At 58.6% G+C, this 25,759-nt stretch overlaps 2 protein-coding genes across 7 annotated transcripts; one reads left to right on the top strand and one right to left on the bottom strand.

Annotated features, from left to right (window-relative positions):
• Positions 1-5,572: 5,572 nt before the first annotated feature.
• On the top strand, positions 5,573-20,259 carry EXOC7 (exocyst complex component 7). Of its 6 annotated transcripts, none has more exons than XM_039911028.1 (20): positions 5,573-5,706; positions 5,813-5,878; positions 7,761-7,945; positions 8,206-8,311; positions 8,517-8,625; positions 8,874-9,041; positions 11,375-11,467; positions 13,241-13,386; positions 13,591-13,743; positions 14,232-14,330; positions 14,684-14,746; positions 15,235-15,301; positions 16,689-16,727; positions 17,486-17,551; positions 17,789-17,909; positions 18,306-18,401; positions 19,022-19,085; positions 19,521-19,562; positions 19,691-19,824; positions 20,048-20,259. In XM_039911028.1, exons 1-20 carry the CDS (start codon positions 5,647-5,649, stop codon positions 20,148-20,150), a joined length of 1,980 nt encoding a protein of 659 aa, XP_039766962.1. In that variant the 5' UTR covers positions 5,573-5,646; the 3' UTR covers positions 20,151-20,259. The 6 variants fall into 6 exon arrangements, with proteins under 6 accessions (XP_039766962.1, XP_028912813.1, XP_028912815.1 ...); XM_029056980.2 differs by having other exon boundaries at positions 8,517-8,748; XM_029056982.2 differs by lacking the exon at positions 11,375-11,467 and having other exon boundaries at positions 8,517-8,748.
• A 1,430-nt stretch (positions 20,260-21,689) lies between these two features.
• Positions 21,690-24,456, bottom strand: GALR2 (galanin receptor 2). Its single transcript, XM_029056732.1, has 2 exons — positions 24,116-24,456; positions 21,690-22,497 (listed from the first exon to the last, which is right to left on the bottom strand). The coding sequence occupies exons 1-2, from the start codon at positions 24,454-24,456 to the stop codon at positions 21,690-21,692; spliced, it is 1,149 nt and encodes a 382-aa protein (XP_028912565.1).
• Positions 24,457-25,759: the final 1,303 nt, after the last annotated feature.

Here is a 25,759-nt window from a genome sequence, read left to right as displayed (position 1 = left end):
TTGAGGGTTTGGCGGGGAGGGTGGGGAAATCCAGCCAGATCCTGGGCGGGTCTTTGATTTCTCTACCTGCCCCAGATGTCCTGGAGGCAAACAGGTGTGGGCAGGCCCAGGCTTGCCAGGGAGCAGGTGGGGGGTGACGGGGGCATCGTTCTGACATTGTGGGTGCCGGCAACCCGGGGGCCCGAACGCATTCCTGACCGGGTCGGGAAGGAGGGGCTGGAGAACCGATACGGATCCCTGCCCGGCCCTGGCTTGTGGGGGTGGGGAAGGGGGGGAACAGAGAGACTCCAGAGTCAATGGCTGGTGACCGGGGAAGATAGGCCCAAGGGGCTGGGGATGGCCCGGGGAAGAAGAGAGACCCTCGGCTGCTTCATATGGCCCCCCTGCCAGGTGATAAAGGCCACCCAGGTGGGGGCCAAAGTATGGACGGGTCACAGGACCGAGGGTCGGGGGATGCTGAAATTCCCAGGGAGAGACAGTTGGACACCACGGACACCCAGGAAATTTCAAGCTAGGCGTCCGGCCTTGCCTCCTCTGCAGCGGGGAGGCCAGGGGAGTGGGCACACATTAACCAGGAGGAATGCAGCTCGGAGCAAAGGTCACTGCTGCCAGGGGCACCAGCCTGCTCCCCCCTCTCCAGGCCAGACCTCATCTCCTCAGTCAGGTCAGAGGGCCCAGAGGAGGGGCCACCGGGCCCACCCTCTCTGCCAGCCCAGCCAGCCGCCCCACACAACCGGGGGGACCCTCCTCAATTCCGGAGCCCCACATCTGCCCCAGAGAACAGCTGCCGCCGCAGCCTCGAACACGTGATCAGGATGGGGACTGATAGGAGAGGGGCAGGAGTGGGATAGGAGATGGACAAGAGGAGGTCAGGGTGGGGAGGAGAAGGGCAGGAGTGGAGCAGGGTGGGGCGGGGGCATTAGCTCTGGAGGTGGGGTGGGGGTTGGATGAAGAGAAGCAGTGTTGCCTAGTGGATAGAGCACAAGCCTGAGCTCTAATCCCAGCTCCTCCACATATCTGCTGTGTGACCTTAGGCAAGTTACTTAACTTCTCTGTGCCTCAGTTACCTCTCCTGTAAAATGAGGATTAAGACTGTGAGCCCCCATGTGGGACAGGGACTGTGTCCAAACTGATTAACTTGCAACTACTCCAGCGCTTAATAGAGTGCCCGGTACATAGTAAGCGCTTAATGAATACCATTAAAAAAAGAGAGGCCTTTCCCCTGCTCCCCCAAAGCTGTGTCACTCTTGGAGGGGAGAGTTTGGGGGTCGGGGTCCCTGAGGGAAGGGAGGGTCCCACTAATTTTATGCTAATCCAGGCTCCTTCAGTTTCTATTGTCTTGCTTTTGGAGGATCAGGATGTAGCTGAATTCCTCCTCTGTCCCCACCAAGCTCCTCCCCAACTCCAGCCCCTCTCCCAACTCTCCTACAGCTCTCCAGACCCAGCTCTCTTTCTGCTCCCCCCCCCCCCCCCCCGCCCACAGTGTGTTCAGGATTGATAGCTCTTCTCCCCACAAGGCAGGGAGAAATAAGGGGAAGTGGTCTCAAACTGTGGAAAGGGAAAATTGGGGGGGGGAATAGGAAAAAACTCTTGGCTTTCCAGCTCTCCCCACTTGGCCCCACCCCTTTTTACCCCCCCTCCCCATGTCCTGGGGGACCAAACCAACTGAGTCTTGATTCAGAAGTTTGGGGGCTCCTGGGGGAGCCTGCCAGGATTTTTCAGAGGAGAGGAGCTGTGAATTTGGGGAAGAACCAGAGGAGACGGAAAGAACTGGATGGGGTGGGGGGGGTCTGAGGAACGACTGGGGAAGATTAAGAGGAACGGTGGAGCCTGAGGGAAGATTGGGGAAGCTGGAGAGGAGTGGAGGGTGCTGGGGGAGGACCCGGGGAGCTAGAGAGAAGCTGGGATCTCTGAGCCAGTCCTCCCAGGGCTAGTAGCTCCCTGCCCCGCCACCCCTCGCCCCCACCCCAAAAGATGGGGCTGGAAGACCTCACGGGGACTGAACACGCCTTTGCTGACTGGGAAGTGGCAGTCACACATGGTATGCGCTCCTCATGTGGGCTCCTCACCATGTGGATGGTGCCGTTCGGGACCTTTTCCCAAACCTGGAGCACTTCCATGGAGGGCCTCCTGACCCTCTCACTTGCTCCAGAGCCACTGCGCCTCCTCCCAAGTCTCCGGGGAACGCGGATGCCGCTTCCGAGCTGTGGAACTCGACAGCGGGCACGGAAGCAGAGGGAAGTTGGGAACTGAGAGTAAAAGCCCCACACATAGAGGTTCTCGGTGCCGGGGCCACACCAGACAAAGTGTTGACCAGTGGGAAACCAGACAAATGGCCAATTTAGGAATGAAGGGCTCCTCCTTCTTCTGTCCGATGAGGGGTGTCACCAGGCCCCATCCCCTAAGGTCTGAGGTACCAGAGGTCCATCATTGGTTGCCGCCGTCTCCTTGTAGACAACAGCTCGGCTCGGCTCAGCTGTCCCTGGCTCGAGGCTCTGCGAGGACTCTTGCAAACAACCAAGAGAGAAGAGAGAGCCAAACGCCGGAGTAAGACCAGACAGTGTCCTCGGCAAAGGGCAGCTCCCCGCCGGCGGCTGCATTCCTCGTTGCCAGGAGGCTGTGGGACCGAAAATGTAGCCAGTGCCAGGAGCGTGACGTCACCGTCCGTCTGTCCGGGGGGCCGCCCTGGATGGGCCCTGGCCACCCGCCTCCCACCTCAATCTTCTATTTGGGGGGAACAATAGCCCTGGCCTTGGCTGGATGGGGGTGGGAGGGTCAGTGTGTGGGTGCTTACGCATGAATGTGTTTGACCGTGTGTGGGGGATGTGCTAGCAGGCGAGTGCTTCAGGAGTGTGGACATATGTGAGTGTGTGTATGAGTTGGTGCACCAATGTCACTGTGTGTGTGTGTGTATTCAGGAAACACAGAAGGGAGCAAAAGGAAGGGTTTTTAAGGCGATTAACCACTGAAGCAAAGATGTTTTCATCTAGTCCGGCAGTCGGGGGTCCCCGGGAGCTTTTCCTTCCCCATCTCTCCTTCTTCCCTTTCTCCTCTCCGTCTCTATTTTTGCATCTCTCATCCTCGGTCTCCTCCTTGGCTTCTCACTCCCTCTCCACCCTCCCTCCCAGTCCCTGGAGCCTCTCTCCTGGAGTTAACCCCCGTGGAGCCAGCCGGAGGTTTAGGCCGGAGCTTTAGGCCGGAGCTGGGTGACCTCTATTGGCCAACAACTCCTTGGCTCCTTGGTAGCCGCTCAGTTGAGTGGGGAGCCGGTTGTGGGTGTTCCCCCATAATGATCTTCTCTTTCGTCCCAAACAAGATGGGTCTAGTTTGTTTCCGAACGGAAAGGAGAGGGTGTAAACTCCATTAGATTGTAAACTCAATCAGTGGTATTTTTTGAATGCCTACCGGTTGCAGAACACTGTACTAAGCATTTAGGAGAGTAAAATACAACAGAGTTGGTAGACAGGATCCCTGCCCGCAAAGAGCTTACGGTCTAAAGAGGAGCTGAAACATCTTGGAAGCAGGACTTCATTGCGTTCTCCCAAGCGCCTAGTACAGTGCTCTTCCTCCAATAGTCACTCAGTAAATACCGTCAATTGATTCGACAATATTTGAATAATTTCAACAAAGAGAAGTAGCATGGCACAGTAAGAGCAAGGACCTGAGTTTTATTTATTTAATTTTATTTATTTACATTAATGTCTGTGTCCCCCCTCCAGACTATAAGATCATTCCTCAGTTCCCTCATCTGCAAAATGGGGATTCAGTATTTGTTCTCCCTCCTTCTTCTTCTCAGTTCCCTCATCTGTAAAATGGGGATCAAGAGTGTGAGTCCTACCAGGGACAATGGACTGTGTGCAACCTGATTTCCTTTTATCTACCCCCGTGCTTAGGACAGTGCTTGGCACATAGTAAGCACTTAACGAAGACCACAGTTATGATGATGATGATGATGATGATATTTGTTATGTGCTTACTATGTGCCAAGCACTGTTTTAAGCCCTGAATAATGATGGCATTTGTTAAGCATTTACTGTGTGCCAAGCAGTGTTCTACGCCCTGGGGAGGATACAAGGTGATCAGGTGGTCTCACGTGGGGCTCAATCTTAATGCCCATTTGACCTTGTATCCTCTCCAGGGCTTAGAACAGTGCTTTGCGCATAGTAAGCGCTTAACAAATACCATCATTATTATTATTATTATTATTATTACGTTGCTTTCACGTAGTAAGGGCTTATCAAACACCGCAATCACTATTGAGGTGCCCAAGAGGAATGGTGGCCGAGAACAAGGCCTGCTCCCTTCCCTTGGCCTGGTGCAGCCATATTAGACCACACTGGTTCTTATCTTGTGTCATCCACAGCTCTTAGTAGAGCGCTTGCACATAGTAAGGGCTTAATAATAATGATGGTTTTTAAGTGCTTACTATGTGCCAAGCACTGTTCTAAGTGCTGGGGAGGTACAAGGTGATTATGTAGGGCTCACATTCTTCGTCCCCATTTTCCAGATGAGGTAACTGAGGCACAGAGATGTGAATAAATTGTGTTAGTTGTTAAGCGCTTACTATGTGCCAAACACTGTTCTAAGCACTGGGGGATGCAAGGGGATCAGGTTGTCCCACGTGGGACTCACAGTTTTAATCCCATCACAGTCTCTGTCCCCATTTTTCAGATGAGGTAACTGAGGCACAGAGATGTGAATAAATAAATGGTGGTATTTGTTAAGCACTTACTATGTTCACTGTCCTAAGTGCTGGGGGATATAAGGGGATCGGGTTGTCCCACGTGGGGCTCACAGTTTTAATCCCCTCACAGTCTTTGTCCCCATTTTCCAGATGAGGTAACTGAGGCACAGAGATGAGAATAAATAGTGTTAGTTGTTAAGCGCTTACTATGTGCCAAGCCCTGTTCTAAGCGCTGGGGGGTACAAGGTGATCAGGTTGTCCCACGTGGGGCTCACAGTTTTAATCCCCTCACAGTCTCCGTCCCCATTTTCCAGATGAGGTAACTGAGGCACAGAGACGTGAAGCGACTGCCCCAAAGTCCCAGAGCTGACAAGAGGCGGGGCCGGCATTTGAACCCGTGACCTCAATCCCGTGCTCTTTCCCCTGAGCCAGGCTGCCTAACGAAGACCACAGTGCCTATGGCGAGAAGCAATGTGGCTCAGGGGAAAGAGCACAGGCTTGGGAGTCAGATGTCACGGGTTCGAATCCCGCCTCTGCCCCCTGTCCGCTGTATGACTGTGGGCAAGTCACTTCACTTCTCTGGGCCTCAGTTCCCTCATCTGGAAAATGGGGATGAAGACTGTGAGCCTCACGTGGGACAACCTGGTGACCCTGTATCTCCCCCAGAGCTTAGAACAGTGCTCTGCACGTAGTAAGCGCTTAACAAATACCAACATTATTATTATTATTATTATTATGGAGGTAGGTGACAGGTATGGCGGCCTCGCACAGGGCCCGCTCCCTTCCCTCGGCCACAGCAAACATGGCGTCGTGAGGCGGCGGGACTCAATGCGCAGGCGCGCGGGCTTTCCCTCCCGCCCCTCCCAACATGGCGCCGAGGGCGGGGAGAGGTGGAGCCAGAGGCGGAAGTGGGGCAGGTGAGGGATCGGGCCGCGGTCCTGGAGGCGGCGGACCCCGCAGACATGATCCCCCCTCAGGAGGCGTCCGCCCGCCGGCGGGAGATCGAGGACAAGCTGAAGCAGGTGAGGATGGCGCGGGCGGGGGCTGGGGGAGGACGGGCCTTGGCCTGCGAGAGACCCCGCCACCCCCCTCCTCGCCATTGATGCTGCCCTGCTTGGCCTCCCCCAGGAAGAAGAGACGCTGTCCTTCATCCGAGACAGCCTGGAGAAGAGTGACCAGCTGACCAAGAACATGGTGAGTGAGCCCGGTCGGGCCTGGGACATCGGGGGAGGAAGGGTTTGGGCCTCTGGTCACCATGGCCACTTGTCAGCTGTGTGACTGTGGGCAAGTCACTTCACTTCTCTGTGCCTCAGTTACCTCATCTGTAAAATGGGGATTAAGACTGTGAGCCCCACGTGGGACAACCTGATTCCCCTGTGTCTACCCCAGCACTTAGAACAGTGCTCAGCACATAGTAAGCGCTTAACAAATACCAACATTATTATTATTATTATTATTACCATGGCAACGGGCGCCCGCCTTCAGCCTTCCCCCTCTCCGGACGGTCAACAAGAAGGAGCAGCAGCGGGGCTCAGTCGAAAGAACCCGGGTTTAGGAGTCAGAGGTCATGGGTTCTAATCCCGCCACCTGTCAGCTGGGTGACATTGGGCCAGTCACTCATCTGGACCTCATCTGGAAAAGGGGGATGAAGACCATGAGCCTCACGTGGGACAATAATAATAATGTTGGTATTTGTTAAGCGCGCACTATGTGCAGAGCACTGTTCTAAACGCTGGGGTAGACACAAGGGAATCAGGTTGTTCCACGTGGGGCTCACAGTCTTAATCCCCACTTTACAGATGAGGTCGCTGAGGCACAGAGAAGTTAAGTGATTTGCCCACAGTCACACAGCTGACAAGTAAACAACCCGATGACCTTGTATCTGTTATTATTACTATAGTATTTGTAAAGCGCTTACTATGTGCAGAGCACTGTTCTAAGCGCTGGGGTAGACACAGGGTAATCAGATTGTCCCACGTGGGGCTCCCATTTTTTAATCCCCATTTTTACAGATGAGGTCACTGAGGCCCAGAGAAGTGAAGTGACTTGCCCGAGGTCACCCAGCAGACGAGTGGCGGAGTCGGGATTAGAACCCACGACCTCTGACTCCCAAGCCTGGGCTCTTTCCACTAAGCCACGCTGCTTCTCTTACCTTAGCGCTTAGAACAGTGCTCGGCTCATAGCGCTTAACAAATACTAACATTATTATTAATAATAATAATAATTATAAGCAAACAGACACAATCCCTGACCACAAGGAGCTTGAGAGGCAAGCAGCATGGCAGAGTGGATAGAGCAGGGGCCTGGCGTACCCTAAGCGCTCATTTCCTCTTGGCCCATTCCCTTCTGCGTCATCCTGATTTGCTCCTTTTATTCAGCCCCACAGGACTTATGTCCATATCCATAATTTATTTACATTAATGTCTGTCTTTCCCTCCAGACGGTAAGATGATGATAATTGTGGTATTTTTTAAGTGCTTACTATGTGCCAGGCACTCTACTAAGTGCTGGGGTAGATTCAAGGTAATTGAGTTGAGCACAGCCCCTGTCCCACACGGGACTCACAGTCTTAATCCCCATTTTATAGATAGGGGAGCTGAGGCATTGAGAAGCGAAGTGATCACCAAGCAGACAAGTGGCAGAGCCAGGATTAGAACCCAGGTCCTTCTTATTCCCAGACTCTTACTCTATCCAGTAGGCCATGCTGCTCCTGACTCCCAGAGCCAGCCTCTTGGCCCTGGACTGACAGCAGGGGCTTGAGAGGGAATTGGGCAGGCGTGGAGGGTGACGCTGGCTGGGGTGGAGGTTGTTCTTTTCAGAGCAAGCTGGCAAAGTGGATCGCCCCTGCAGTCTCTTGACTCTCAGCTCGTTGTGGGCAGGGGATATGTCTACCGACTCGGTTATAATGTACTCTACCAAGAGTTTAGTACAGTGCTGTTTACATGGTGCTCAGTAAATAGGATTGATTCACTGATTGCAGGTCAAAAGCAGCTAGTGAATCCTGGCAGCTTAATCCAAGATCCCTGCACCACCCCTGTTCCGCTTCCCCAGCTGTCTGTCTCCCCCCATCTCCTAGGTGTCCATCTTGTCGTCCTTTGAGAGCCGGCTGATGAGGTTGGAAAACTCCATCATCCCCGTGCACAAGCAGACGGAGACCCTGCAGCGGCTGCAGGAGAACGTCGAGAAGACCCTGTTCTGCCTGGACCACGTCATCAGTTACTACCACGTGGCCAGCGACACCGAGAAGGTCATCAAGGAAGGGTGAGCTAAGCCCGGTGCCCTTTCACTCCAAACTCCCCCTGGACCGGCCCAGACCGGGTGAGAGGAGGAGCTCGGGGGTGAGCCTGGAATTCCTTTGAGCCCCTTCTTCCCCAAAACTGCCGTGAGGCCCCTCAGGCCTCTTCCTCACTCTTGCCCCCAGATGGTGAATTCCCTCTCCCCCATAGGCTGCCCGCCTCTAACCCCCTCGCTGACTCTGCTCACTCCCCCCAGCCTCCTGACCCTGGCCCTCTCCCTTTCAGCCCCTCGGGCAGGCTGGAGCAGTACCTGGGCTGCCTGGCCAAGATCCAGAAGGCGGTGGAGTACTTCCAGGACAATAACCCAGACAGCCCGGAGCTGAACCGTGTGGTAGGGACAGTGGGCACCCTCAGAGCAGCCTAGGCTGAGGGGCTGGGTCGGGAGGTGGCCACTGGGCCTAGGGCTCCTGTGCCTAGACAGAACTGCAGAGGCCAGGCAGTTGGGCTGTGCTGTCTCTTAGGAAGCTCAGGGGAGGGAAGGGGGAGAGTTGGGGTGGGCCGGGGTCAGGGAGGACAGTTCCTTCCCACCCCGGCAGAAATCCCTGTTGGAGAGAGGCAAGGAGTCCCTGGAGTCCGAGTTCCGCAGTCTGATGGCCCGGCACAGCAAGGCGGTCTCCCCTGTCCTCATCTTGGACCTGATCGCGGGTGAGGAGGAGCAAGAGGGTCCGGGGGGCCCGGCGGCCCCGCCCCTGGAACACCTGCCCGAGGCCGCGCTACAGGATGTGGTGCGCATCTCCCGCTGGCTGGTGGAGTTTGGCAGGAACCAAGGTGAGGCCACTGAGCCCCACCTGGCCCCCTCATCTCCGGACCGAGCTGGGCCCCCAGGGGGCTTCTCCTCCTCGCTCTCCATCCCTCGGCTGGCCGACCCTCAGCCGCCTCTTCTGTTCCCCCAGATTTCATGAACGTCTATTACCAGATTCGGTCCAGCCAGCTGGAGCGCTCCATCAAGGGCCTGCGCGAGCATTTCCGCCAGAACAGCTGCTCAGTGGGGGTCCCCTACTCCCCGGCCGTTACCACCAAGAGGAAGGACACGCCCGCCAAGAAGGCCATCAAGCGGCCAGGTGAGCCTGGTCCTCCCTCCCTCCCTCTCTGGCCCCATCAGGTCCCCGGTCCCCTCTCAGGAGCACTGGGTGCCCCCCAATCCTGCCACCTCTTCCCAGCAGCTGGGCAACTGACCTTGCCCTCTGGGCCGTGACTCTCCCACAGGGGACTCTGGGAGCTGGACTGGAGATGGTCCCCAGGGGCATCGGAAGCCTCCGAGCGAGGGGATGGGTGGGATTCGGGGGCCAAAGTGACCAGAGAAGGCCACTGATGGACAGAGATGGTCCGAGGCCACCACCATGGTCACCATCCGTAGTTCAGGTCAGGTATTTGGCGTGAAAGAGTGGGACTGGTAGGCTTGGAGCCAGTCCTGGTGAACCCCCCCTTCCCCTGTCCCTGTCCCCGTCCCCATCCAGCCTCTCCCACCACTCCGCTTCTCCCGTCCATACTGATGAACTCGTTAAGGTTCTAATTGGCTACCGAGCTGGCTCGCTTCCCTGCTGGAACCTGATGAGCTCATTAGCATGGACTTTGCCGCCCACTGAGCTCAGAGGACCCGGGGAGACAGACGTTCGGAGCCGGGCCGGGGGACCGGGCTCTCCGGTTCGCACAGCCCCGGGGAGGGAGAAGCCCCAGCCATCCAGCTCCGATCTGGGACACATCTGCTTCAGGAAGCCCCCTTGTTTATTAAGTGCTCAATAAACAGCACTTAGCTGTTTATTAAGAGCGTACTGTGTGCAGACTGCTGTTCCAAGCACTTGGGAGGGTACAGTACAACAGTGTTCAGGTGTCAGGAACCATCTGGGGGAAGGGAAGTTAGCAATTGCCACAAGTGGTGTTATAGTTATGTGCTTACTATGGGCCATGTATTTGTACTGAGCGCTAAGGTAGATAAAGGATTATCATATAAAGTCATGGGCCCTGAGCCATATGGGGCTCACAGTCTAAGAGGGAGGCAGATCAGGTATTGAATCCCCATTTTACAGATGAGGAAACTGGGGCCCAAAGACACTAAGTGATCTTCCCAAGGTTCCCCAGCAGGCAAGTGGGGGAGCTGGGTTGAGAACCCAGTCCTTCTGACTCCCAGCTCACTTGTCTGTCCAGTAGGCTACGATGTCCTTCGAATTATGGTATTAAGCATCTCCTCTGTGCCAAGGTCTGTGCTGGGCTCTGAGGTCAATACAAGATAGCCAGATCAGACACAAGCCCACTTCCACGTGGGACTCACTGTCTAGGAGGGCGGGAAAGCAAGGATTTTATCCCTAGTCAATAATGAATGGCATTTACTGTGCTCTTTGGGTAGAATACTGTACTAAGCACTTGGGAGAGTACAGTTGAGTTAGCAAACTGGACCCCTGCTTTCAAGGAGCCTCCAATCTAATAGGGGAATTGGAAGCAGCAGAGCATAAGGATCTGGACGAGAAGGTTGGGGGACAGGTCAAGTGTGAGTCATTTTACAGTTGAGGGAATGAAGACCCAGAGAGGATAAGGGAGTAGCCCAAGGTCACACAGCAGGTACTGGAACCCGGGCTTCCCAGCGCCCAAGCCGCGCTAATCCCTCAGGCTGGCACCGCAGCCGTGGTACTCGGAACAAGGTAGATGATAGCTGAAGCATCCGAGGAGGTGACGGATGGGGCATTGCAGGGGAGGGGAATCAGCAGTCTCCATCCATCCCCAATCCCAGAAGGGGCCCACTCGGCTAAGTGCTGGGGAGACCACTGTCCCCGACTCCCGATGGTGTCACTGCTGACATGGTGATGGATCGTGGTTTAACCCTTGGTGTGTTCCCCCAACCGCCACCAGCCCTGGGCTTTCCATGCCTCTTGGCAGTTCCAGTTACCATTGGCTCTGAACACCCGCTGCTTATTATTAATCGTATTTATTGAGCTCTTACTGTGTGCAAAGCACTGTATTTCCTACTAACTCCTCCGATTCCGCTATCCTTCATCTTGAGGACCGGCAGTGAGCATGCCCAGAGGGCCCCGCCTGCAGTGTGGGGCCAATTCAGGGTAGGGGCCTGTCTGGAAGTCAGGGGGACACGCTGGGCTGTCCCCTTCTGGTTCAAGAAGTACCCCGGGTCCTTCCCCATTCACTACTCTGCCAATTTGTAAATTCGGCCCAGACTCTGGAGAAACGGGCCCCGGAAGACTCTAGAGTGGGCTTCCCCGGCCCTCTGCCCCTACCTGTGTCCCCGGGAGACTCGAGTAGTGGATGGGCGGTTCTGGGCACGCTCACTGAGGTTTGGCAGGGGGCAGGGAGGGCCAGCGGGGGCTGGGGCGGGGGGCCTGCTGCTCTTTTCTCTCGCTCATTCCTCAGGTCTCTTCCTGTCTCCTCTGTATGGCTCTGGTGGCAGGGACGATCCGTAAGGCCCAGAGCCTCCTGAAACAGTATTCCCAGCACGGGCTAGATGGGAAAAAGGGGGGCTCTGGCCTGGTTCCTCTCGAAGGTAATTCCTTCTGACACTGCCTTCTTCTCTCTCTCTCCCTATCTCTTTCTCACCTCTCACTCCCACCTTGTGCTTCTAACCGGTGAGGCAGGGCAGAGTCTCTGTGCACCCAGCACCCCCTGGGTCTCGGGGGACCGCAGAGGGAGCGGGATGAGGGGAGGAGGTACCCAGATGGTGCTTGGCCCAGACCCACTTGACTGACAGGCTCTGTCTTCCCTGAGGACATCCCTCCTCCCCCTTCGCTCCCCTTCCCCCCCCTTCCCTATTCTTTCTCTCCCCCCCTACCCCCCAATACCTCCCTCCATCTGAACTATGAGGAAAGAGGTGGTAGGTGGTTCAGTGGGGCCGGGGCCCTCGAGTCTCTCCCTCCCCCTATTGGGGTCGGTCACCTTCCGTGGCTAAGCGGACTACCCAGGGGACAGAGGGGCTATCTTCCCCCTGCAGTGACAGTGGCATCTTCGCCCTCCGAGGTGGCAAGGATGTACCCCCAGCCTGACCTGGGACCTCTGAGTCCCTCCCCAGCCGAAAGGACCCCTCCTTTTCCTCCCACAGCCTCCAGTGGGATGGAGATGCTGGGGGGGATTGTCCCTGAGCGCAGCCTGCCTGTCAGGCTTGGAGGGGTCTCTCCCCAGCTGTGGGGAGAGAGGCAGGCTTGGGACCCTCCAGCTCAGCCCCCAGGCAAACCACTCTCCAGGTTCCCCTGGTCCAACGATTATCCGAGGCACTGACCCCAGGCTGCCAGCCCCTGAGGACCATGACCGCACAGCTCCCAAATGGGCTGTACTTCCCAGGTGCTGCCTTGGTGGAACCCCCTGCTCATACTGGAGTCTCGCCTGAAGCCCTTTCCTTTCTCTACTCCCACCCCTCTGGGGCACCAGGCAGAGTGGTATGGGCTGGGCTTCCCTCCATCCCTCCCTCCTGTTGAGCAGGAAGCAGGCCAAAGTGGAGAAAGATGGAGCATGAGCAGGTCGGAAAGGGGCAGGGGCACCCGGATTTGATACCCCAAGCCCTTGCACCCCAAGTATCAGGCCTGAAGCCCGCCTCTGGGCAGCGAGCCTGCCAACCTCCAGCACTGACTCCCCTCTTAACATTCTTCCCCGGCCTGGGGTGGCCGGGGGTCTCAGGCTGGATGGAGCACAGTCTGTATTGCTTCCCACTTCCTCATCCTCACATCTGCTACTGAGTCACCACCTCCCTCCCCATCGAACTCTTAGGGGCCGCCTTAGGGCCTCGCCTTGCTGTGGTAGAGCAGGCACCTGGGCACGTGTCTGAGGCCTGCCTGGTCCCTGAAGTCCAGACCTCCTCACTGATGGCATCATTCCCCCCCCGCACCGCCCCCGGCCTCCCCAAGTCAGGGCCAGACCTACTTCTCTGTGACCATAGCCAATCGGGGCTTGTCCTGGCCACCCTGGAACCCAGAGCAGGGCCTGAGAGCCACCCGGCCAGCTTGACGGAGCAATTCTCCCTCCTCTGAGCCTCTTGGCCCCGGGGCTCTGCCTCCAAAGGGGCCCCCAGGGACCCCGGGACAGGGAAAGCTGGGAATCCAGGAGTTGGGTTGTGCTCAGTGGCCTTTCCTGTTCAGTTCCTGGGGCACCCGCACTCCCCTGCCCAAGGAACACCTCTCCTCACACCGATACTGGGCCGGCAGTGAGGACCCCGGTTTACTGGGCTCCCGCAGCCCATTAGTTCCAGGCGGGCTTGGGCCATCCTGGCGGGTGGGGAATGAGTGGGAGACCGCCGGCACTCAGGGCTGTGCTGTCCGCCCCCCACCAGGCCGGGATGAGGTCCTGGACGTGGAGATCGACGCCTACATGCATTGTGTGAGCGCCTTTGTTCGCCTAGCTCAGAGTGAGTACCAGCTGCTGACCGACGTCATCCCTGAGCACCACCAAAAGAGGACCTTTGATTCCCTCATCCAGGTGCCTGCCCCTGTCCAGGGCTCCCCCAGCGCCCCCCCACAGCGCCCTTCGGTGACCCCGTTCCCTGCTCCTCCCCTCCCATGGTGCTCCGGATGGGCTGGTGATGGAGGGTGAGAAGATCATGGCGGCCGCCCACCCCTGCCTCTCCCTTTGCTTGGGCTCCCTCCCCCACTCCCTCAGTGCCCACCATTCCTCCCCTTCCAGGACGCTCTGGACGGGCTGGTGATAGAGGGAGAGAACATTGTGGCGGCCGCCCGCAAGGCCATCGTCCGACATGACTACTCCGCCGTGCTCACCGTCTTCCCTGTGCTGCGCCACCTTAAGCAGACCAAACCAGAGTTCGACCAGGTGCTGCAGGTCTGTGACACACAGGGCCCCAGGGATTGGGCCCGGGCAGAGGCCGGAGCCCCAGCTGGAAAACAGCTGCAGGGTGACCAGAGTGGATGTGGTCACCCCCACCCTGACACCCGGTGAGGTGCAGGGGCTCAGGGGGAGGGAACGGGGGGTCTCATTCCCATTTCACAGAGGAGGAGACCGAGGCCAAAAGAAGGTCGGTGGCTTGCCCTTGGTCCCACAGCAAGCCATGGGCAGAGCTGAGATTTAAACCCCAGGCTCCCTTCTCCCAGCCCCCGTGCTCTCCCCGCTAGGCCGTACTGCCTCTCTTCCTGCCTTTCTCCCACCCCAAGCCCCCTGTAGGGTCCTGAGGGGCCTATTCCCCTCTAGTCGGGGTTAGGAAGTAGGGCTGGCTGATGGACAATAGCGACCACTGGCATCTCGGCGGCCACAGCTCTCCGTGCCCCCATTGGGTATGCAGCATCCCCCCATCCTCTGTCCCTCTCGTGCAGGGCACAGCTGCCAGCACCAAGAACAAGCTCCCCGGCCTCATTGCGTCCATGGAGACCACTGGGGCCAAAGCCCTGGAGGACTTCGCAGACAACATCAAGGTACTCGCCCCATAGCCCGGAGGGAAGAAGGGCGAGGAAGGCCCCATTTCTCTCAGAAAACCTGCCGGGTTGGACGCAGCCCACCCACAAGCCCCAGGGTCCTGGGAACCTTCCCTTCTTAGGGCACATCTCTCACCCAGACCCTCCCAAGGCCCCAGGGGGGCAGATGGACCGGGCGGACCGGCCGACGTCCTAGGAATGGCCGGGCAAGTCCCCGTTGACCACAAGATGGCGCCGCAAGGCAGGAGGCCGGAGAAGGAGGGAGAGGGCGGGAGGCAGGAGAAGGGTTTTTCCCTGGCCGAGAAGGAAGATCATCCCGACCTCATTTGGGCTCTGGGGTCTCGTTCCCACAGAATGACCCGGACAAAGAGTACAACATGCCCAAAGATGGCACAGTGCACGAGCTCACGAGCAACGTAAGTTCACAGGAGACCTTGGGACAGGGAAGGAGGGAAAGTGGGAGGGAAGGGGGTGAGGACCGGAGGCTGGGAGGAATGGGGGAGATCTGGGCTAATAATAATAATAATGGAATTTAAGCACTTACTATGTGTCAGCCACCCGTTCTGAGGGTTGGGGTAGATACAAGATAATCAGGTTGGACACCATCCCTTCCCCACAGTAGGGCTCAGAGTCTTAGTCTCCATTTTACAGATGAGGGCACTTAGGCACATAGAAGTTAAGCGTCTTGTCCGAGGTCACACAGTAGACAAGGGGCAGAGCCGGGATCAGAACCCAGGTCCTTCTGACTCCCAGGCTCACGCCCTATCCGGTAGGCCATGCCGGCTCTAAGACCCCCCTGCCCTCCCCGCCCTCCAGAACCCACCCATTATGGTTGGGCTTGGGGGCTCTGGGTCGGGTAAAAGGGAGCTGGGTTCTAACTTCTCCCTGTGCCTCTTCTCTCCAGGCTATCCTCTTCCTACAACAGCTTCTTGATTTTCAGGAGACAGCGGGGGCCATGCTGGCCTCTCAAGGTACCCAGGGTGCTGCCCTCCTTACCCCCTGCTGCCAGCCTCTGCCATATGGCCAGCTACCCAAGGAGGCACTAGACCACTCTTGGTGGTGGGCTGAGGTTCAGGTGGTTGGCGAGGGCAGCGGGGTGGCCTACGAGCCAGCCTGACTTCATGGGGGTGGGTTTGACTGAGGCCTCTGACCCTGCCCCCCTCCCCTCACCCCTCATCTCTCCTAAGCTCCATGCACCCGTCCCACCCATCACCCTGTCTTCCCCGTCTCCAATCAGTCCCTCGATCAGGGTCACGTACTGAGTGCCTACTGTGTGCAGAGCACTGCACCGAGGCACTTGGCAGAGCACAGTAGAGCGTATACATGATCCTTGCCCTCCAGGAGCTGACAGCTACTAGCTCTCTCCATCTCCTCTGCCTGCCTCCTCCCTCCTCCCCTCTCCCGTCTCTCCCGCCTGCCTCTCCTGCTTGTTCTCTTCTCAGCCAGAGGCCGCGGGGGGACCTGTCAGGACTCAGAAAGACTCGGCTGCCTGGCCGTCCAGGCTGCTGTGGTCCGGTGGTCGTGTGGAGGGAGGGTGGGGCGGCGGTTGGAAGCACTTGGCAGGTGGGGCCTAGGGTGGGGTTGAGGAGAACAAGATAGGGCATTTCTGCACCGCCTGCAACCACGCTCCCCCTCCAGCTCCGCCCTCCCGCTTGGTCGGTCAGCAGTGTGGGCAGATTTTTTCCAAACCTGCAGGCAGTCCCTGGTCTCCAATCCAATTAATTAATCAATAATATTGATTGAACACCTGCTGCTTCCAAAGCCCGGTAATGAGCGCTTGGGAGAGAATAGCATTAGTAGGCACGATACCTGGCCTTAAGGAGCTGACAGTTTACTGCGTGCAGAGCACTGGACCGAGCTCTTGGGTGAGTCTGATGGAGTTAGTAGACACACTCCATGGCCACAAGGAGCTCACAGCCTATTGGGTGCACAGCCCTGTACTAAGCACTTGGGAGAGTCCCATAGAGTTAATAGGCATGATCCCAGCCCTCAAGTAGCTTGCAGTCCTCTGTGCAGAGCACTGTACTAAATGCTTGGGGGAATTCAACCAAGTTGGTACATACAATCTCTGGCCCGAAAAAGCCTACAGTCTGTGCAGGGAAAGAGACGCAAGTTCAGTGTAGATACGGGGAAGCGTTTGGGGGCACACAAGATCTGCAAATGGCTTCCCCCGGGAACAAGTCGGTGCCATATAATCCCGTCTGTGCTTCTGGACTGTCTTGGGAGGAAAGGGGCTGGGTTCTGGGAGAGGCGGCTGTGTCTAACCTGTTTTTTTTGCACTTTGCATCTCTCTTTCTCACTCTCTTTCCTTTTTTCTGCCTCCCCTCTCCTCTTTCTGCTTCACCTCTAACTCCGTAGTTCTTGGGGACACATACAATATTCCTTTAGACCCCCGAGGTAAGCAGTGTGGGGGGTGGGTCTCTGTTCCTTAGGCGGGCTCCCCAGGGGCCACAGGTCGCCTCAGAGGAGAGAGCGGGGAGCCCCGGGCTCCCGTCCTCCGGTTCTCGCCTCCCAGCTGGTTTCAGTCTGCGCCTGGCGGGTCTCCAGCCTGTCCCGCGGCCGGCCAGCCGGAGATACGGCAGACCCTGCCGGTCCCTCCACTCCTCTCTGTCCCCTCTCTCCCTCCCACAGACCTCCAGCTTTCTGCGGTTCCCACTGCCTGGCTTAGTCTGGAGGGGAGGGGAGCTGGGGAGAGGGGAGCGTATCCACCACCGAAGCCTCTGTCAGTGAGGGGTGAGGAAGGGGCCTGCTGTTTTAAGGCAGAGGGGATGGGGTTAATGGGGCCCACCAGGCCCGCCCCTAGCGCCTTCCCCACCTCCGTCCCCCTGCCGCTTCACTGGACCTGGGCCGGCTCCTGGCTCCCACTAGCTTGGAGCATGCTGGGAGCACATATGCTGGCCAGGAAGGAGGGAGGACCTGGCCTAGCTGGGTACTCTTCTACCCTACCCCCACCCTCCAGGGACCTGGGACCCTCCTCCCCTAGAGGCTTGGAACTCTCCTCTCCTCCCCCGAGCAGGAGCCTGAGGCCCTCCTGCTTCTCTCCCAGGGCTCTGGCTGGGCTTGTGTTACATGCTGGGGAGGAAAAAGGCCCCTCTCTCCCATGTCCCCCCGCCCCATCTCTGGGAGAAACACTCACCGGAGGGGTGTCTTTACAGAAACCAGTTCCTCCGCCACCAGTTACAGCTCTGAGTTCAGCAAACGTCTGCTCAGCACCTACATCTGTGAGTTTTCAGACTCCTTTCCTCCCAGGTCTTCCTCCAAACCTGTCCCCTCATCCCTGGGCACCCCAGTACTCTCCACGCCCCAGCCCACCACCACTCTGTCCCTTCTCTGGTGTCCCCCAAAGCTGCCATGGCCTGGGCCCTGGGACCGGTGGCTCAATAGAGCCAGAAATAGAACGAGGGGGGAGCGTGGGGGGAGCAAAGGGGTTGCCCCCTTCACGTGCCCTTCCTGCGCAGGCAAGGTCCTGGGCAACTTGCAGCTGAACCTCCTGAGCAAGTCCAAGGTGTACGAGGACCCGGCCCTAAGCGCCATCTTCCTGCACAACAACTACAACTATACCCTCAAGTCCCTGGAGAAGTGAGCGCACCCCGCCCCCTTCACCCCCCTCCCCCACCCCCCATACATAAACGCCTCGGAGCCTGGGCTCTGCTGTATACCCCCGATCGCCAGACCTGCATGCTACCCTGGCCCTTGGGCACCTGCTTGTTCGGGATCCAAGGGTAGGTGAATGTCCACTGTGCTTTCGACGCCCTCTCACCGGCCCCGGCCATCTCCCTCGGTCACCTCCCCGCTGGTGAGGCCTAGGGCCGAACTGGAGCTTGGAGAAGCCAGAGGGCACATTGTCTCTGCTGAGAAGAGGCTGAAGCTGCCTGGAGTCTTCCTCCCCCACCACTTCCCCCGTCTCCTATCACCACCCACCCCATCTCCCACCACCAACCCATCCCATCCGTCCTCCCCCACCTCCTCCGGCAGGTCGGAGCTGATCCAGCTGGTGGCGGTGACGCAGAAGACAGCCGAGCGCTCGTACCGGGAGCACATTGAGCAGCAGATCCAGACGTACCAGCGCAGGTCAGAGGGCCAAGCCTCCCCTGCCCCACTTTGCTCCTGAGTCCTGCCTCCCTCACACCCTCCTCCTCCCTGCCCCTTCTGTCCCATCCCCCCCCATTCTGTCCATCAGTCAATCAGTGGAATTTATCGAGTGTTTACTTTGTGCAGAGCACTGTAGTAAGTGCTTGGGGATACGACTGAATTAGGGGATAAGATCCCTGCTGTGTCTCCCATACACCCGCTCCACCTCTTTCCATAATGCCTCTCGGCCCTTCCACCTCCCCACCCTCCACCTCACCCCAGAGTCCACCCTCTTGTGCCCATCCTGCCCCTGCCCCCAGGCCTCTGGGCGCGGGGGGAGTAGGGGCAGGAGGCTCCTGGCAGGCCCAGCATGACTGGGCCACAGCAAATGCACAAAAGCACGTGTGTATGCGGAGATGCTGTTGGGCCACTGTGCTCGGACTTCAAGTCCCAGAAGTTCCCTGGAAAGCATCCCCGCAGCTAGCCCCAAGTGGGACCCATTGTTGTCAGGCCCGCCCCGAGCCTCCCCGCCGTCCCTGACCGGACCAGACCCCAAGACCGCGGTTCTTGCCATATGTCGGACTCTTACTTCCCTCTCTCCTCGGCCACCTGTTTGGCAGCTGGTTAAAGGTGATGGATTATATCTCTGAGAAGAGCTTGCCCGTGTTCCAGCCGGGAGTCAAGGTGAGGGGTGGGAGTCGGGGGGGGGGACCCGGGAGGGCCCGGGCGGCAGGTGATCGGCCCTGTGGGCCCAAGGGGCGAGTAGGGACAGTCTGGTCAGTAAGATGGGAGTGGGGAGAGGGAGGACTAGAGTCAGAGAGGCAGCAGCTGGGTGGACGAAGAAGGGAGCATGGTGCAGGACGAGCCTCTCACCTGGCTCCCCCACCCCCTCTCCAGCCCCACAGCACTTAGGTACGCACCTATAATTTATTTCTATTACTGTGCCTCCCCCTGTAGACCGTAAGCTCGTTATGGAAAGGGAATGTGTCCCTCTGTTGTTATATTGTACTCTCCCCAGCGCTTCGTATAGTACTCTGCACGCAGTAAGAACTCAATAAATACGATTGAGTGAATGAATCTTCCTCTTCCTTCTGCCCTCTGGCCGGCTGGCTCACCCAGCTCCGAGACAAGGAGAGGCAGATGATCAAGGAGCGCTTTAAGGTGAGTCTTCCTCTTCCTCCTCCTTCTTTCTCCGTCCTTTCCGGGCCTTCATCACAACGACAACCTGGGCCGGCGACTGAGATCCTGACCTCCGTGTCCCCGGCCCTGTCCTGCCCCGCCCCACGCAGGGCTTCAATGATGGCCTGGAGGAACTGTGCAAGATCCAGAAGGCATGGGCCATCCCCGACGAGGAGCAGAGGGACAAGATCCGGCAAGCTCAGAAAACCATCGTCAAGGATGCCTATGGGGTCTTCCTGCACAGGTGCTGCCCCCTCCTTTACCCCTAGTTCCCAGCCCTGGGCGGCTGGCAGTTGAGAGCCCCCACTGCCCCATCTCGTCTCCATCCTTGGCTGTCCCCAACGGTCCCTGGGGGTCACCGATGAGTTATTGTCACTGATGGACCCTGATTGACCCCTGGGGGTCCCTGATTGGGGGAGGGGGGTTAAGAGGTTCTCTGATAGTCCCTGACGGTCCCTGTCCTGCAGGTACTGCACCCTCCCCTTCACCAAGAACCCCGAAAAATACATCAAATACCGGGTGGATCAGGTGGGCGACATGATCGAGCGGCTCTTCGACACCTCGGCTTGACCCAGGTCATTCCCATGGCAACCTTCCCTCCTCACTGCCCACTCCCCCCGCCAGCTGCAACTGGCCAAACCATATTTATCAGACAGATAAACCAGTACCTGTGCTGTTCTTGGCTTGGTGTGTTTGACGCCCAGAGGGGGAGGTACCCCAATTTCGCCCTGGCCCCAGCCTTCCAGCTCCTAGAGGGCACAGCCACCCTCCTTCCCCTCCTCCCACCATCACTGCCCAGGTAAAACAGTGCTTCATGGCATTGCCCGCCTTCTGTGGCCCTGACATAGACAACACTCGTTCCCTGCCTTGGGCTTCTCCAGAATGGGGAGAAGGCAGAAACTGTCTCCCCAGGTGCTCCGGGAAGCCGAGGCGAGGACTCGCGGCTCCCGGGAGTTCAAGGATGCGAGCCCCCTTGCCTCTGCACCCCCTCCGGGCGGGAGGATGGGGCAGCTGTCTCGTACCCTGAGCACCCAACTCAGAAATAGGATTGACCACGTGCCCCGAGACTTACCGGCAGGAGCACTCCCACAGCCACTTTCCCCATCTTCCCCACCAGACAGCTGATCCCCCTCACTGGGCAGGTGCCCCATTCCGGCCAGGGCCAGAACCGGGCCCTGCGGGCTAAGCACTGGGCGGAAGAATGATCGGGATGGACCAGGAGAGCCCTCTTGCAGGCCCAGAGAAACCTGCCATATAGGAGGCGGTAGGAATTGCAGCCCTCCACCGAAAATGGGCAGGGAGAGGCTGTGCTAAGCCCCTCTTGTCTACACTGCTTCTGCCAACAGCACCAGCCCACCAGGGTGGGCCAAGAGCAGCCACCATTTGATCCCCCTGGGGCACCGGTGCTGGCTTGCAGCCTGGCCTCAGTAAAGTTGGGGCCTGGAGTCTCCCCGGGGTGGTGGGGAGTGGGGTGGGCCTCAAGCAGATGCTGAGCAGAGACTCAGGCCACCCTCCCCGAGACGGTCTGTGTCTGCACATTTGGGGCCCCCAACAAATTAATTGCAAGTACTTATTGAGTAATTACAAGATTTTTTTTCCTATGGTATTTAAGTTCATTCTATGTGCCAGACACTGCCCTAAGCACTAGGGTAAGTACAAGTTAACTAGGTCGGACACAGTCTCTGTCCCATGTAGGGCTCACAATCTTAGTAATATTTACTGAACTCAATGAAATTCTTCTCTCTCCTAAGGCTGCACCCACTCTCTTCCTGTGTACATTTCTCATCTGCAAAATGGGGATTAAATAGCTGTTCCTCCTGCTGCTCAGACTATGAGCCTTGGGTGGGCAGAGACACTCTGATCTGAGTGTAGTGTATAACCCAGCGCTTGATAAGTAATAAACACTTAAGGTGCCCCCCCCCGCCCCCCGCAACTCTCCCTGACCCCACAAAGCCCCCGCCCATCTGGGAGTGACTCATCCTAATTTAGCACCTGCCTGCCTGGTACCCAGAGCAGATGACTGCTTTCCCCCGCCCTCCCCCAATCCGGCACCTTGTGAGAAGTGTCAGAGACACAGCAGCGGAAGGGTTAAGCACGCTTTAATGAGCCTCAGCTGGTGGCCCGTGGGGGCCCTCTGGTCACATTGAAGGGAAGGACAGTGGTGGGAGTGGGCGCGTCCCCCCAGGGCAGATCGGGCACCGGGGCCAGGGCGGCAGCAGGGACAGGAGCCTCGCTGAGGTGGGTGGCGACAGAGGTGTCCCGCTCCGGGCTGGCGCTGGGGGTGGCCAAGGGGGCAGCAAGTACAGGGCCCGGGGGACGGGGCGGGGAGCGGGGGCGGCGTTGACGGCCGGGGAGCAGCCCCACGCAGATCCTGCGGAAGCCCTTGCGGAAGTGCTTGGAGACGAGGGCGTAGACGATGGGGTTGACGCAGGAGTTGGCGTAGGAGAGGAGGTGGGAGAGGATGCGCAGGATGTATGTGGCGCGGGTCAGCGGGAAGTGGCCGAACCAGACCGAGAGGAGGAGCGCGTGGTGGGGCAGCCAGCACAGGCAGAAGAGCATGGCCACGATGATGATCACGCGCGTGACCTTGCGCTTGGCGCGGTTGGCCTCGGACGGCCCGGCCACAGGGTCCACGGCGCTCCACAGGTAGCGCAGTGTGCGCGCGTAGGCGCCGCCCAGCACGAGCACCGGCAGCAGGTAGCTGAAGACGAAGGTGCACAGGTCCAGGGCGCGGCGGTGCGGGGCACTCCAGCCCGGGTGGCACACGGTCAGGTTGGCCAGCCGGGTCTGGCGGTAGTAGCCCAGGTAGGGACCCGAGAAGGCCAGTGCCAGCCCCCAGATGAGGCCGATGGCGGCCAGCGCATTGCGGGGCGTCCGCAGCCTTCGAGAGTGCAGCGGGTAGCGGATGGCGAGGTACCTGCAGGGTCGGGGAGAAAGCCACTGTCATGGGGGTCGGGGGTTTGGGTGTGGGGGCCCTGGCCATGGTCTTTCTGCCTCACCCGGCCAGGGATCAAGGGACATGGTAGCCACATGCATTCGAAGACACGTGGCCAGTCCACAGACAGCTACGAATGCACTCTTCCACTTCCAGACAGGTGTACATCTACACGACCACATATATACCTGATCACAAACATAGCTGGCTACAATTGCACTTTTCTCTTTGTCATATAAACACACCCGGCCACGTTCGCCCATTCTCCTCAACACATGGCAAAATCCACACTCTCCCAGACATACACACATTCCCCCAAAACACACGGCCACACTCATACTTCCGGATTACACCGCCCCTTCCAAACGCAGTCATACTCTCCCGCATTCCCAAAATGCGTTCACACAGTCACACAACTCAACACTGGCCCGCACACACACGGACACAGCCGTGCTCTCCCACCCTCCCAGAAATGGTCTCACAACCCAAGACACGCTTTCACAGGGGCACGGAGATGCCCGCCAAAGTCACCCTCGGGCAGGTATCACTCTCCCTGCCTGATGCTTCCAGACACTCACAAACCTACTTACCTCTTCTCCGTGCTTCTCTCTTTCGGGAGGGAGCCCCAGCCACCCTGGGGGAGGGAGTGTGCTGTCCGACATCCCCTTTTGGGGGGCGGGGGTCGCGGATGGTCCTAGCCTTAGAGGGGTGGAGGGGAGGGGTCCTGCGACATGGGCTGGGGCCGAGGCACAAAACTTCTCCATTTTAAGTTCTTCCAGCACCTGGCCGTGTCCTTGGCAAAAACCCTGTTTCTGCTGCCTGCTGCCCACCTATAGTACCACTACAATCTATAGGGCAGCTATATGACCACTATAGTCTCTCCTCGCCCTCCCTCCCTCCCTCCCTCCCTCTCTCTCTCTCTCCTTCCCCCCACCCCCCCAAGTCCATGAGCCCCCTGCCCCACTGGCTCCTCGGGCTGGGGACGGCCAGGGGATAAACTGCTAGGAGCTCTCTGAGGGCCCTCCCACCCCCACTTTGTCCTCGGGCTAAGGGGTATCCCTGCTGCCACCCCCTGCCTGGCTCAGTGGGGACCCCCGAGGGGACCCCGCCCTGGAGCTCGAATCCCCCAGCCCAAGGGGACCCCAGAGGAGGCTCCCACCCCAAAGCTGGAATCCCCCAGCCTAATGGGGACCCCGTTGGAGGCTCCCACCCCAAAGCTGGAATCCCCCAGCCTAATGGGGACCCCGTTGGAGGCTCCCACCCCAAAGCTGGAATCCCCCAGCCCAAAGGGGACCCCGTTGGAGGCTCTCACCCCGGAGCTCGAATCCCCCAGCCCAAAGGGGACCCCGTTGGAGGCTCCCACCCCGAAGCTGGAATCCCCCAACCCAATGGGGACCCCAGGGGAGGCTCCCACCCCGGAGCTCGAATCCCCCAGCCCCATGGGGACCCCGTTGGAGGCTGTCACCCCGGAGCTCGAATCCCCCAGCCCCATGGGGACCCCAGGAGAGGCTCCCCCTCCCCGGAGGTCGGATCCCCCCCGCCCCCAGACCCCGCGGAGATTCCACGGGAGGCTCCCGTCCCCGGGTCCTTGGGGGCTCACCGGTCCAGGGAGACGGTGGCCAGCGTGAAGCTGCTGGCGTACATGGTGAGGAAGATGAGGAAGTGCACGGCCTTGCAGACGAGCGAGCCGAAGACCCAGCCGTCCAGCGTGTACACGGTGGCCTGGAAGGGCACACAGCAGACGATGAAGCCCAGGTCGGCCACGCCCAGGTTGAAGATGAAGAGGTTGGTGGTGCTGGCCAGCTGGCCGCCGCGCAGGAGCACGGCCAGGACCAGCGCGTTGCCCACCGTGCCCACCACGAAGATGAGGGCGAAGAGCGCGGGCAGGAGGAGCGCCTCGGGCCCCCAGCCGGCCTCCCCGGGGGTCGTCGACTCGTTCATGCCGGGAGGGGCGGGAGGGACCCCCCCCGGCGCCCGCAGCCCCGGTCCCCGGCGGCGGAGGGGGGCGGGGCGAGCCGAGGACACGGGACCGGGGACCCCCCCCCCCCCAAACCGCGCGGGACGCTCGACGGCGCCCCGGGTCGTTCCCCCTCCCCAGCTTCCTCCTCTTTGGCCGCGGGAAGGGGAAACTGAGGCCGGGAGAGGCCCGAGGGGCTAGGGAGAACGGGAGGGATCATCCGTACACTCCGTCGCATCTATTGAGCCCTTGCTGCGTGCAGAGCGTTGGACTAAGCGCTTGGGAGAGAACAACACAAAGCCTTCATTCATTCAATAGTATTTATTGAGCGCTTACTATGTGCAGAGCACTGTACTAAGCGCTTGGGATGAACAAGTCGGCAACAGATAGAGACAGTACCTGCCGTTTGACGGGCTTACAGTCTAATCGGCTGTAAACCCGTCAAACGGCAGGGACTGTCTCTATCTGTTGCCGATTTGTTCCGGCAGCGGGGCTCTGGAAAGGGCCCGGGCTGGGGAGTCAGAGGTCTTGGGTTCGAATCCCGGCTCTGCCACCTGTCAGCTGAGCGACTGTGGGCAAGTCACTTTACTTCCCTGTGCCTCAGTGACCTCATCTGGAAAATGGGGATGAAGACTGTGAGCCTCACGTGGGACAACCTGATGATCCTGTATCTACCCCAGCGCTTAGAACAGTGCTCGGCACATGGTAAGCGCTTAACAAATATCAACATTATTATTATTATTATTAATCCCGGCTCCGCCACTTGTCAGCTCTCTGTGACTTTGGGAAAGTCACTTTACTTGTCTGGGCCCCAGTTCCCTCATCTGTCAAATGGGGATGAAGCCTAGGAGCCCCACCTGGGACAACCTCATCACCTTGTGTCCTCCCCAGCGCTTAGAACAGTGCTAGGCATAGTAAGCGCTTAACAAATACCACCATTTATTTCTTTATTTTATTGAGTGTTAGTTCATCCCGGGTGTCACGTTTCATAACCTCCGTCGGTCCTTCTTATCTCCCATAAAGTGGCTATTGACGGTTTGAACCATCGAGGGAGGGGGCGGGATGTAATGGAAGAGCGCAGGTCCGGGGACCTGGGTTCGAGTCCGCACCCTGCCCCCTTTCTGCTGCATCACCGTGGCCACGTAGCTAATGCCTCTTTTTCTTCATTTGCAAAATGGGGCTAATGATCCTCTCCCTTCTCACTCATCCCACAGGGTTTTTGTGAGGGCAGAAGTGAGATAGGTAATGTGAGAGCGCATTGGGAAATAAGAGCGCTGTACACAACCA

Source organism: Ornithorhynchus anatinus, unplaced genomic scaffold, assembly GCF_004115215.2.
Source record: "Ornithorhynchus anatinus isolate Pmale09 unplaced genomic scaffold, mOrnAna1.pri.v4 scaffold_264_arrow_ctg1, whole genome shotgun sequence".
Taxonomy (NCBI): domain Eukaryota; kingdom Metazoa; phylum Chordata; class Mammalia; order Monotremata; family Ornithorhynchidae; genus Ornithorhynchus; species Ornithorhynchus anatinus.
The sequence above is the reverse complement of the archived record's forward strand: the minus strand, read 5'-3'. Positions and strand labels throughout refer to the sequence as shown.

Excerpts from the sequence above, each read along its gene's own strand:
- GALR2 (XM_029056732.1), bottom strand. The coding sequence starts at position 24,456 with ATGAACGAGTCGACGACCCCCGGGGAGGCCGGCTGGGGGCCCGAGGCG. Across the intron at positions 22,498-24,115 it reads GCCACCGTCTCCCTGGACCG|GTACCTCGCCATCCGCTACC; the intron begins GTGAGCCCCCAA and ends CCGACCCTGCAG.
- EXOC7 (XM_029056980.2), top strand. The coding sequence starts at position 5,647 with ATGATCCCCCCTCAGGAGGCGTCCGCCCGCCGGCGGGAGATCGAGGAC. Across the intron at positions 7,946-8,205 it reads GAGAAGGTCATCAAGGAAGG|CCCCTCGGGCAGGCTGGAGC; the intron begins GTGAGCTAAGCC and ends TCTCCCTTTCAG. Across the intron at positions 17,552-17,788 it reads TCTGCTCAGCACCTACATCT|GCAAGGTCCTGGGCAACTTG; the intron begins GTGAGTTTTCAG and ends CTTCCTGCGCAG.